The following is a 13,335-nucleotide window of genomic DNA, read 5'->3' on the forward strand; positions in this document are numbered from 1 at the left end:
AGCCCAACTTTTTCAAGGATTAAATGCGCCCTCTGGCGACGAGCGGACTCCATACACATTCGTATCGTACACACGTGTGTGGAAATTGCAGGATAAAGTCGTATCGCACATCGAAGCGAGGTAAGGCCTACAGAGTAATCAATCATTTTAATATATCCTCGGAAAACATCTTCATATTTGAACTGTTTTCTGTTTTTGAACCCTGCTAAACTTGCATCTGTTTTTAGAAGTAAAGCAGGGATGTTCTTTGCTCTGATGGAAGTTAATGAGGTACGTAATCAGTGACACAGTACGTAGACCGACCGCGAACGGGGAATTCCCTATTCCCTTGTGTCCTTGCGCAAATTTACCGTTTCAGGTGTTCACTCTTTGGGAAGAGTTCCATACACTGACACCAGTAATTGCCTAAAGTGACTTATTGGCCGTCAGAAGCAAAAACATGTCCAGAAAATGTTCAATTTAGGAAGAGGAAAACCAAGTTGCTTACTACTAGCCCCACTACACTAGTGTGGCACGGACTCTCACTCCCGCTCCATCCTTAGCCACACATCCATATACGCAATTTTGTTTCAGCATACTGAAAAATTTCAGCGCACCCACTTATCATCGTGGGCACAGAGATGATCCTTAGCCTCTCCGCTTTCTTAGCGCTATTTATTGAATGATTTCACTCATGTTGTTCTGGTATTTTCCAGTCTTCTTGCCTTCACCCATTCAATCTCACAGGCTCGCTTTCTCAGTCGCCATCTTTAAAATAAGGTCATTGAACGTTACATCATTTGACCCCTCATCATCTCAACCGTTATTCCATGGGAAAAGGAAGTAAACTTTGAGATCGACTAATCGCCCAAAGCAATTGAAAGATCATACAGATTGACCAATCAAAACAATGGACAAAGTGCCAATATGTTCACTCAGACCACAAAACAGACATACGTAGAGTGAGTGCTTAATTTGTATCATACAAAGAAATGCTGCCCCCGCACCCTTGTGTTGCAGATTTGTCCCACGACGAGAACGTTTCTTGCCGTTACTGTCAAGTGTCCTGCTTCGCGATGCCGGGCGGGGAGGAGGCAGCACGGAGTGTCAAACTGACCCTGACAAGAAGTGAAATCTTTGGGCTTGTCTTCCGGCTTGCCGTGCTTGGGGTGTCCACCTACTTTGGAGTGAGATGGATTGTCAAAGCCATGGACCCAACTCGGAAACAAAAACAGGAAGCCCAAGAACAGGTAAAAAAAAATGTAATCAGAGAGCCCCACCGTCAAAGATCGGGAATCGAAATATCTGAGAATACAATCCAACGTTTTTCAGAAGTGCTAGTCTTGGTGCAAGACGTCCTCAGCATGATGGTGCTTTTTATTAGGCCAACTCCCTTCATTGATTAACTGTTTGAGAGCACTTGACAGCTCTGGGCCAACTGGACATACAAAGGGACTGTGCGTCTACAAGTCAGATTTGTGAACATGTACATGGAATGCCATCTACTAATGATTTTGGGTGTGGGTGAGTTTGTTTCTGCATTCAATTGGGGACCCTGAACAATAGAGGACAATAAGGTCCCCGATTGACAGAGGGTCCCCGATTGACAACTGTGTATAAAACATATGGGTGGTCTTGTAAAAAAGTTAAAGTACAAACAAAAGAGGAACAATAGGGGGTCCCCAGTTGCAGGCAAATACATACGTGTGTGAGTGATGTGATGATGGCAGGCGTGCCTGGCAGTGTGACAACAGGGCCAAGAATGTCTTACATTAAGACTACAGAATTGCATAAATTGCAGGTGTGGCATTTACAGCACCTGTGAGACCTCTCAAGTGGGTTGGGCCTTCAGGCCGCTTAAACTTCTTAATACCCTGATCGAGTTGTTCACGATTTCAATGTACATGTAAACGATTAGCATTTATTCAGCCCATACTTGAAAAGCAATTTACAAACAACTTACCTAGTTCTTAGCCAGTGTCTTATGTTTGGAATGCTGCAAGTTAAATGAATAGACATCTGCATATGTGTCTGTGTCAGAAAATGTGTGCATAAAATAGGCTATTGCGTGTGTGCCACGGCAGACGTTCTTCATGACCTAAGCCACTGTACACCAGTTTTTATCTATAGATATACAGTATGCTAAGGCCGCGTATAGTTTCACACAGTATCTTTGGGGCATCAAGTTTTAGATGGTTAGAATAGTTTAGTCATATTCAAGTCAATAAGAGATCAGTTACGGTAGATCAGATTAAGTAAGGTTCCAAGCAGTAGAATAAACTGCATGAAAGGAATGCTTTGTCACAGTTCACCAGCATGATCTAGATGGTGTTACCACAAACCCATGTCTTATTTTGTCTCCGTTCACTTGAGTAGCTTGTCACACGACTTGAGATAAAATTGGTTTGTGGCCACAACAGTGGCACGTTTCACAGCACCAGTGTGCCTTTTCCCAAGCAGGCCCAGAAGCTGATGAAGAGCATCGGTGTGAAGGGAGTCAAGCTGAGCGACTACGAGATGAGCATAGCTGCCCAGCTGGTGGACCCCCTGACCCTGTCCATCTCCTGGGCTGATATCGGTGGACTGGAGAACATCTGCCGGGAGATCAGGGAGACCATCTTGCTGCCAATGAAGAAGAAACACCTCTTTAAAGAGTCGGTGCTCCTGCAGCCTCCCAAAGGTAAGCACAGTTCAAAGTCTTTCTAGGCACCCTGCTGAATGCAACAGAATGCAACACAGCTGAACTGACAACCCTGCTCAGCGCAACAGAATGCAACACAGCTGAACCGACAACCCTGCTCAGCGCAACAGAATGCAACACAGCTGAACTGACAACCCTGCTCAGCGCAACAGAATGCAACACAGCTGAACCGACAACCCTGCTCAGCGCAACAGAAAGCAACACAGCTGAACTGACAACCCTGCTCAGCGCAACAGAATGCAACACAGCTGAAACGACAACCCTGCTCAGCGCAACAGAAAGCAACACAGCTGAAACGAGAACCCTGCTCAGCGCAACAGAATGCAACCCAGCTGAAATGACAACCCTGCTCAGCAACCCTGACACTGGCACCGAACATTGCACTCGTTAGACACAAGCCTAGACCCTACCATGCTGCAGAGTGCACACTGCCACTTCTGTAGTCTGCTGCATTTAATACGGATAGGGTTTAGATTTTACAGTGACCTTGACAGAAATTAACCAGGCTTTGATCATTGGTCAGGTTAGCAATGTTAGACATACTTGAATGATGTCATTGTTGAGAACTTATTTTTTGCTGTTGCTTCAGCAGACTATTTTATCACGCTGTCACAAAAATGATCCGAGAGTTGATGATTTCAGATTTAAGATAGTTTGACTTGAGCTTCATTTTCAACAAAATCCTACCAGGAAGGGGGTCGGGTTTGCGCTAATGATGGGAATGGGCTCAAACTAGTGGATTGCGTTGTCAGAACCTCCCCTATCGGACAGAATTTCCTCTTGCAGTTAGACCGTTTTCTCCATTTTGTGACATGTCTGTGTAATTCAATGCTTGTCCAATCAGGTGTGTTGCTCTACGGCCCGCCTGGCTGCGGGAAGACCATGATCGCCAAGGCCATAGCCAAGGATGCTGGCTGTCGCTTTGTTAATCTCCAAGCGTCGAACCTCACCGACAAGTGGTACGGCGAATCACAGAAACTGGCCTCAGCTGTCTTCTCGCTGGTGAGGGAATCTTCACTGTTAAACCCTGTTCCCACATAAGACCTAGGTGTTTGGAATTTTGCTCAACCTTCCCCAATTTTACGCTCTCCATTACCAAATGAGACTTACTTTGAAGCAAATTGGGAACTTTTGCCCTATGTAATACAGCAGTGGCTTGAGGTTGGTTTGGGAAGATTTTGCAGAAGATAGAGCCGGAGCATTTTCTCTAAGTAACTTCAGATTTGGAGTCCCTTGAAAGCTGGGAGTGGTTTCTAACCATGCCACAAACTCCTCTTCCTCTGAAGGCAATCAAGTTGCAACCAGCCATCATCTTCATCGACGAGATTGACTCCTTCCTGAGGTCACGGGCCAGCCACGACCACGAGGCAACGGCCATGATGAAGGCGCAGTTCATGACCATGTGGGACGGGCTGATCACCGACAAAAACTGCGATGTGAGGCTCAGTCAGCGAGCCAATTCAGTATTCCAAACATTTCGGGTCATTCGAGAACAAAGCACCCGATGTCACGCCATCTACGACATGTTCAGTGCGCGTCGGTCGACGTATATGCAAAGCTGTTAGGGCCAACCTCAAAGATGTTCTCGAATGACACGCGGCACACTTTGTTTTGCGCATGCATGTTTGGAATACCGAACTGGCTTGCTAGGAATGATGGGATCGGTGTCATCGCTTGAAGCAACCCCAGAAATGAATGAAAAGTATAGTAGAGTGCCAGCAGGCGGTGTGAAATTACACATCTGCGTCTGTGCACTATTAACCTACAAACAACTCAAGAAAATAGTAATTGCAAACCGTTTTGGATACCACCTCTCTAAACAACACCTTTGTGTCAAGAAGCATCACAATCCGGCAGAATAAATGCTTGCTCTCCATGAACCCATCAGCAACCATTGGGATGCATATCACCATGCAGTGCAGTTTTCAGACAAAATCGAACCATTCATAGACACGCACAGAGTATCTCACAAGGTGGGGTGTCGAGACACAAAGCTTAGAGACTTTTTTGTGTCTTGTCTTCCCCAGGTCATCTTAATGGGCGCCACAAACCGACCACGAGACGTAGACCCCGCAATTCTGCGCCGAATGCCCACCACCTTCCACATTGGTCTGCCTGTAAGTATCTGGCTATCTCCAGCCTTCTGGTTCTGTGTCCCCTGGCCCTGTGCACATGCTGACCCTCGACTAGGGGAAAAATGCAAGCACTGAAACTAGGAAGGCGCTTCTTGGCACATTTGTACCCGAGGTACGCTTGCATTTTGACACGCCGCAACACCTTATTGGTCAAAGAGGCATCTGACGTGAGCGTACCGCCTGCTCATGAGTGCGGTATCTCCACAGAAGTGGCGTCTAAATTTTTGTCGCCGGATTATTCCATGCTGATCAGTGAGGGGTGTAGAATGCCCAGATTGCTGATGGTGCTTTCTGGACATGAAAGAATCCCTCTGACCATAGTCAGACTCTAGTGTTGCTGTTTTCAATTTTCAAGATCGTCCTTCACCGTCAAGAGGAGAGATGCCACCTATGATGTAACTTCCCATCGATCATTTGGTATTGTCTCACGTTATTGCGTAGCTATGTTGCTAGCAAAGTGTATCTTATCTTACCGAGGTTTGTTATTTAAAATGACTTGTGTATTAAGGTATGTTATTCAGGTTGTAATGCCACGTTTCTTGTCTATTTGCAGGGAAAGAGGGAACGTGAGAGTATATTAAAAATAATCCTCCGCTCAGAAAAAGTAGGTAAACCTTTCCTCTGCTGGCATATTGTTTATTTCTTTTAAATCTGGGAAAACTGCCTTGAAATAGTTTCTGCTTTTGTATATCTCTCTTGCTGAAGAAATCGGGGAATTCAGATGGATAGTGAGTAGGGAAAATGTGACCCGCTCTGTGAAAATGAGTCATAAGTCTCCAGAGCCACTTTTTGAGTTTTCATTTGTACTGGAAAGAGCAAATTGAGTTTGTTTTTTTTGATGTATCACTCAGTTTGGCATCCTGATGAAAGTGGAGACTCTATTGGTGAAAATGCTGTGGGTTCCTTTTGATTTACACCGGGCAAAATTATTCTAAAGGACTTTTTACTCGAAAGTGGCTCTGGCGACTTGTGACTCATTTGCACAGAGTGGGTCACAAATATGCAGCCAGTGATTGCCTTTGGGACAAGAATAAATTCTTCACGGTGACTTTGATACCCTGCCCTGGTTCTCACTACGGTAGAGCACCACAAGTGCCCTGGTAAGCAAATCATAAGTTACAGTTGATGTTGACAGTCTTCACAAAGACAAACGGAGCATGCAGTTGGAATGGAAACGTTTAAAATTGTTCAGAAAAGGATCAGGTGTCACAAGGTATCACTGCAGACTTCCCCCAACAACACCCATGAACAACTGACTTGCCTCCCAAGTAACAAAAGTAACAGTTATCTGCGTTATTTTCGGAACCTCTTGTATAGCTAGCAGACACTGTCAGTCTTTTGGAGGTAGCTGATCAGACAGACGGCTTCTCAGGGAGTGACTTGCGAGAGATGTGCCGCAACGCTTGCATCTACACAATGAGAGACTACATGAGGAACCAGCCAGCTGTCAACAGGTCAGGGTTCACTCAGAAAATTATGAAACCCCCCCCCCCCCGCCAAGAAATCTCTCTCCCCTTACCAAACCTCAGTGCCAGTTTTGGTTGCCTGAGTGCCTGGGGCTAATAACATGCAAAAGGCCAGTGAAACAAATCAGCGATATTTGCACATTTTTGTGCAGTCCTCTAAGTATCAGTCACGAGGAACGTACGTTACATAACATTTTGGCCGGGAGCTTGCCCGTATGCTAATTTTTATTTGCTTTTGAAAGGCATACTTTTGTCAACTCTGTGAAATTGGCTGGGCCGATTGGCAGAGCCCTGAGCTTGAAAATAAGACCACATTTCCTACTTCCATTGTGCATGTCTGTAGGTTATTTACATAATAAAGTGGTGTGCCTTGTGGTAGAGTGGCTTGCTCAAGAACACACCAATTGCAGTTACCCAGTGTTACGCCCCAAGTATCTTGAGCGCAACTCCCTGGACTTTGGATCGCACAGCACTACATAAGCATTGACTGGGATTCTCTACTTTCTCCCCTTAGCAACGAAGTGGAGGCCGACGACGGTGCTGAGGAGTCACTGCGTCCTGTCTCCATGGATGACCTCTTGACATCGCTGCAGAAGACGCGCGAGACCAAGCAGCTGCAGCCGGGAGCCGCCAACAACAGCGCCATTCCACTGGACTAGAGTAAGCATTGCCACTCCCCCTGGAAATCCATGCTTAGGCTTTAGATGGCAGAGGGAGGAGAGGCAGTTTTCTCACTCACCCTACCGCCTTGCCAAGGATCTGCCTCTCACTAAGATTAACTTAGTTGAAAGTGGCGCCCTTGCCAAGTTCTTTGTGGTTTCTGCTTGGAGACTTGCTGAGGCTGTTCCCACTTGCCACTCGAACTGACAATCTCTCAGTCCCATTCTGTCAGCATGAAAAGAGTGCAGTTGGTGTTTCTTGCCCAAAAGAATGGTCCATATATGTGACCCACTCTGCGAAAAGGAGTCTTAAGTCGCCAGAGCCACTTTGGAGTAAAAAGTCCTTTAGACTAATTTTACACAGTGTAAATCAACAGGAACCCACAGCATTTTTCACCATGGAATATCCACTTTTGTCAGGATGCCACACTGCGTGATACATCAAAACAAAAAGCTTTATTTGCTCTTTCGAATACAAATGAAAACTCAAAAAGGGGCTCTGGCAACTTAAGACTCCTTTTCGCAGAGTGGGCCACATATAGTCACGACATGTTCAAAGTGGACACAACACATACTGAGCAAGAAACCCCTTGGTAACATTTTTAAGTGATGAATATTTTTTAAAATACAGTGTGTTGATTGAACATTGCAAACAACATGTAGTTCTTGTTCTGCGCAGGACAGCCTCAAAACGGTTTGGTTGTCATATTCGTCATACATGTGTAACCTTTACACGTATCCATTTTTAAAATCCAGACAAGATAAACCAGTCACTTGACGGGAGACTACTTTCATTTTATTTTTTAAAATCTTTGCGAGAAAATCATGAAACGGGGATCCGTCGTATAAGAGTTAAATGTTAATGAATATCACCACATCGAATGTGAAAAAGTGTGACGAGCTTCAGTCTTGAGCAATAATTGCGGTGTGTGAATGCGCCTTGCACCTGCCTGTGAGCAGAGAAACTCTGTACTCAGATTTAATGCTGTGCTGTACGGCAGAATGTTGTTTAGGCGTACAGAGTCTGCCTTTACGTGAGGCATTAGTACAGTATGCCAAAAAAATTGAAAAAAAAATATTCTCAAGATGGCAAATTATTTCGTCGAATCAGCTCTTAGACAGTGTGTGTTACTTTTCAATCCCAGAAGGCATACTTTAGGTAGTGTAAATACATTTTTCTCTACATGTTTTTATTACTCTTTTCAAAGTGTTCCACAACTTAAGCTCGTTCCCAGATCTGTCAAAATCTACCAAGAGTGTTTGTTGGAATCTGCAGGATTGAGAAAGGTGGAGCCGTGACACTATGTGAAACCCAGTGTCCTAGAATATTGACGTACATGTACACTGACTGCAGCACTTGCACACTGCACAGTGGAGAATTTCGGAGGATGCTGGAAAGGTTGCCAGAAGAAATGCCTTAGGGTCAGGCGTTGGGCAATGCACGCAGTGGTCACAGTAGCTTTAGTGAGAATGTCAGTGATGTAGTGTTCCTAGCATTTTGTTTTTCCTCTGACACTGTGCATTACATTGCGAAGATGTAAAAATGATATTTGCTTGTCAGTAGTACATACAAATGAAAACAGTAAGGGGAGGTGTTCTTTGCCAAAGGAATTGTTACAATTAAGGAGTTTTCCAGGAGGTGTTCAGATTTTAAGACTCCTCCCCTTTTGCCCAGAAAGGATGTCCTTTTACAGTCAATAGTGTTCTGGTCTAGAGAGTGGATATAAAAATCTGCTTAAATCCACGGGAGATTCATTTGCTCCAACCCATTCCCTCCATCACGACTGCCATCTTCCCACTGTTGGACAGTATTCATAGCCCTAACAGTAGGGTTGAGTCAATTTGAATAATTCACTATTCGAATATTCGACCTACAATTCGATCGAATATCTGAATATTCATTCGTACCGACCAGCAGATTGTTGATGAACAATAAAGCAATAATGCACAAAATTGTACATTCTGATCACTGTAATAGCTTCTCACGTCTGGGAGTATCTCCAGCCATGATTTAGCAGGATTTAGAGACAAACAACAATAGCTTCTCATGTCTGGGAGTATCTCCAGCCATGATTTAGCAGGATTTAGAGACGAACAATACTTCTTGTCCTTTCAAATTTTGTAATGAACAAATTAATTTTTGAATCGTTGTAAGATTTCTGTCGCTTTTTATTTGAGCCTGCTTGAAACAAGCCTCCACAGTGCAATATTTGGCATTTAAAACAAAAGAAAATTCTCCCCTTGTTTTCATGAATTTTGCTCTCAAATATCCGCATTCGGAAAATAATATTCGAATATTTGATACTCGATCGAATATCCGGATATTTGGCACAGCCCTACCGAACAGTCCCAAATTCTCCCATTTCAATATGATTTCACATACACTCCAGAGCGTTGGGGTTATTGAATGACCTTTGTAGCCAGCGCTGTCCAAATCACAACCGGAATCACCACTCTTACTCTCACCACTCACCATCCTCACTTCCCTATCAGATGTTGCCCTTTTTTCTTTAATCCAAGTAAATAAAGTGTGGCAGTATTTCATTTTTTTTCCTTTTAATGTGTTTCTTTGTGATTCCATCAATTAAAAAATTAACTTGTTGATCGGAGTCATTTGTGTTAATTCCTATGTAATGTGAATTTGTTTTAATTTTTTTTAATAAACTAGCAAACCAATGATAACCACAATTTCATCATGCTTAAAGTTACTAATAGTCTTTCCCTCCAAATTATATCAGGGTCACAATAATCTCCTCTCTTTTTTTATTTATGTATTACCAAAACTCTCACCCTTGCATGGACACCCTGGAAGGGGGTGTTTTTCTGCTTTTTCACTCCCTGGGGGACAAAAAGAGGAATGTGACGAGAGACCGAGAGAAAAGAAAGAGAAATTTAAAGAAAAAGTGGAACAGAAGAAAAAAGGGGGTGGAAATCGGCAATTTTCTTGAAAATGGCTTTGAAATGGACACCTCCCCCCCCACACACACACACACGAGTTCCTTGGCCGTGGGGACTGCACACGTTTTGTGAAGACTAAAGATTATGGGAACAAGTTCTTTTGTCGCGACAACTCGGTCACAGCTTTACTAACAAAATAAATTGTCTCTTCAACGTATAAATGAAGGGCAAACCACGTGCACACAGTTGATTGTTGGCTAGCCGGAAAGAGATAAGTGTCCTGCCCCTCTTCGCCTTGAAGAGAGTCACGCCCCCTTCCTTTCGGCGCTCATACACCACCATGACCTTTACCTTTTTCCTCACCCCTGTTTCTCTTCCTACCACCCATCATGTCATCCTATACCTCGTACCGGTAACCAGCTCCCAAGACAGATCCTGCATTGGGGGGGGGGTAACACCCTAAAATGCACCGGACTTATGCGTCGAGGGTAATGGGTTCGTTGTCGGTGTCATCCACCAAGCTTTTAAAAATTTTCTTCCGCCTGGTCGCGTCACCGGCAAGGCGAGAGATATCACACGCTCCCCGCGACAAATTTCTTGGCGAGGCGATGACCAAATGGCTTTGTCGCGGCTGAGTTGTGAAACCGAACTGGAATTGGACTAGGGGACAGTGGCCTAGTTTCTAGGACCGCTGAAGACGGGCTGAAAATTATCTCGAATCCTTCTCCACAAACATGTTTAAGAGAGGAGATGGGGTTCTTATCCTTCGGACATCGTGATATTATGATGCCACCGTTCAACATCTTGTTTTAAGAACAGATGTGGGGAGAGTAAATTTCATAATTGGCCAAGGGCGCAACGTCAAACGTTCAGCCGGTCGGAGAGGAGAGTGGATATCATTTTGTGTCAGTGAGGTTGCTGTTTTACGTCCTTTTCCACGATACAAACCAAGTGTGGGTTTGCCAGGTCTTTTTGGTGGGAAAAGGAATTCACATTACTACCAGAATCCAGCATCAAACAGCTGACATGACGTGAGTCACCGCATTCTATGAAATTGGTGCCAATTTGTTCTCACTGGTTTCGACATTCATTGCACAACCTCCCGTCATGCGAAGATGGAAGCTTAATTTTGGCGTCCCGCTATCGGTTCGTTAATTTTTGTCACGCGCCAACGCTCGAAATTAAAATGGTTACCCTCTCTTACACTAGATTGTTCGTCCAATGTTCCCATTAACCTATTATTTTTCAGTCTGCTGGCCCACGCATCGATTGATTTCATGGTTCGTTGTGCCGTTGTCTGAGGTAGTGTAGCCGGCTGCCTGGTTTGGTCGGTTGATCAGTCGGTCGGTCTAACTAGTATTGGCTCTCATAAAAGAAGGAAACATGACTCCACAAATCGCATTACAGTTGTTTTTCGCTGTTCGCAGCCATTTCGACTTTTGCTTCACTCGACTATTGCAATTGGTCGCTACAAACAATCCTGCCGCACTGCCGTTGGAGTCGACGCATTTTTGGTGACGACGCCAGTGTAATGGCACAATTCCGCTAAATGCACTTTTAAAAATCTGCAACTGCACACAGCACATTATAAATACTTAAACTCGCATGTAGAGGTTATAAAATTGCTTATAATTAAGCCGCATATAAACAAGTTAAGTGCCTAATCTAAGGTGAAGCTTGGCTCACACGACGTCAAAGTCCCAGGAAATTCCATCATTCCATAGAATGACTTAACTGATCTGTTTTGGTTTGTAAATCATTCATTTGAAAAAAAATGTTCAAACTAAAGCTGCTATATGTTTCTGTTTGAAGTGCCGATTTTACAGAATTCTGTAAGAAATCTGCGTAAAAATCATTCCCTTTTGTCCCCCCCCCCAAAAAAATGTCTGTCAAGTTGCACGGACGGTTGCTTCAAACGGTCACCCTGGTTAGAAGTGTACGATGTACACTGTGGCTTGCACCCTCTAAACCTGAAATGTTTTGGGGGATTGAACAGCTAATTTCCTGTTACATGTGTAACCCGATATTATCCCTCGTCTTTTATTCCAGCTCAGATCCAAAAGTTCTCATTGTCAGGGCGGCGTCGGCTGCATAGAACTATCTCATCGAATACAACAACATTTCTGTGGATTGTTTACTGTTATATTAACAGACTTCCCCCTAATGATTTAAATTCCTCACGTGCGAAAAGTAACGTGATAGGTGACTGGTTTTCCGTCGAACACATTCAAGGAAATGGTTTTATTCATTTTTCCTTCAGAAGTAATTTTTTATTCTTTATCTCCTCTCCCAAACAGTGGGTGGAAATTTGTTGATAAGTGCTATATGAAATGTAACACTTAATATTCATGAGTCTACCTGGGCGTGTGGGGTTTGGTTACGTCACCGCGTTGTTCCGGTTCACCTCTCACCGACCGGACGATCGAGAATTGACCGCCGACTTACCGGCCGGAGGCCGAGTTATTGTACGGGAGAGATTAGCGAAGGCGGCATAGCTTTGATGACACAACACGTTGCGAGGGTTAAAATGAGACAAGGCATTGAAGTACCCTGCCTGGGGCATGTAGTGCCATGGATGGCATAGCGGTAGGTCCCCCATGCCCTTTTTTGTATATGGCCGGTTCGATTTCAATTTAATTAATAAAATCGGCTTTGAACACTGTTGGTCAGGTTTAAGGCTTCACTTACTTGATAAAGAAAATACCGTGACGAAATGTCACATTAATTTTTCTCGTTCATTTTCAGGAAATTAACATCATGGGCCAATGGAAAAAAAATCAAAGTTTTCTCTACAATTCTGACATAACTGACGATGTTTTAAAAATGTCTTGGGAAATTTTGGATAAATAGTAAAACTAACTCTTAACGTGTGCTCTTTAGACGGCGCCCGTGGCCAAAAGGGAATTTTGCAGCGCTAGTGCCGTGTTTTCCAAGAGAAGAAGCTGGATAGCGCCCTCTGTGGCTTAGTGAAACGCGTCCAGACCCATCGCGCGGTATAAGCCAAAGGTGGACTTCGGCTCAGCTCCAAATAACGGTATCTTTTAATTTGATGCCACGGGAACACCAATTGTCTCAGGTATGCGAGGCCAAAACCTGCAGTATTCCAGTTTGGTTGACACTAGTAGGATGCACTCTAAGGAAAATACCTCCTAACGATGTGAAATTAACCCACCCTTAAGGTAGTTTGCTATTCCATATTATTAGTTGTCTTATTCTGAATTTTGTAATGGACAGAATAATTTGGGTGCTATTTCCATTCACTTTTCATGCACGATTCCATCAGATTAAATCAGTAGTAGACGCACTCGGCTCCTGCATCTTTTTAATGTCGTTTGATTCAACACCGACCGTTTGTTTGATATGAAGATAGGAGTGATTAACTAGAATTATTCAAATTAGCACATTGTATGTGAGGTTCATGCGCAACTCAACTTGCACATCCTAACCTCGTCAGAGCCCCCAATGCCGTTGTACAATCATTGCCGAGATTAGATCCT

General features: G+C 44.0%; 1 protein-coding gene across 3 annotated transcripts; it reads left to right on the forward strand.

The window, feature by feature from the left end:
- Positions 1-21: 21 nt before the first annotated feature.
- atad1 (ATPase family AAA domain containing 1) lies at positions 22-9,628 on the forward strand. 3 transcript variants are annotated; one of them, XM_087149179.1, is made up of 10 exons: positions 22-120; positions 1,000-1,229; positions 2,440-2,659; positions 3,525-3,682; positions 3,967-4,116; positions 4,708-4,797; positions 5,369-5,419; positions 6,133-6,269; positions 6,796-6,941; positions 8,217-9,628. In XM_087149179.1, the coding sequence occupies exons 1-9, from the start codon at positions 24-26 to the stop codon at positions 6,938-6,940; spliced, it is 1,278 nt and encodes a 425-aa protein (XP_087005305.1). In that variant the 5' UTR covers positions 22-23; the 3' UTR covers position 6,941; positions 8,217-9,628. The 3 variants fall into 3 exon arrangements, with proteins under 3 accessions (XP_087005305.1, XP_022080069.1, XP_087005306.1); XM_022224377.2 differs by having other exon boundaries at positions 27-120; positions 1,042-1,229; positions 6,796-9,628; XM_087149180.1 differs by lacking the exon at positions 22-120 and adding an exon at positions 136-270 and having other exon boundaries at positions 6,796-9,628.
- The last annotated feature ends 3,707 nt before the right edge of the window (positions 9,629-13,335 follow it).

This window comes from Acanthaster planci, linkage group LG19, assembly GCF_054643075.1.
Source record: "Acanthaster planci isolate LZ-2023a linkage group LG19, COTS_SCS, whole genome shotgun sequence".
NCBI lineage: Eukaryota > Metazoa > Echinodermata > Asteroidea > Valvatida > Acanthasteridae > Acanthaster > Acanthaster planci.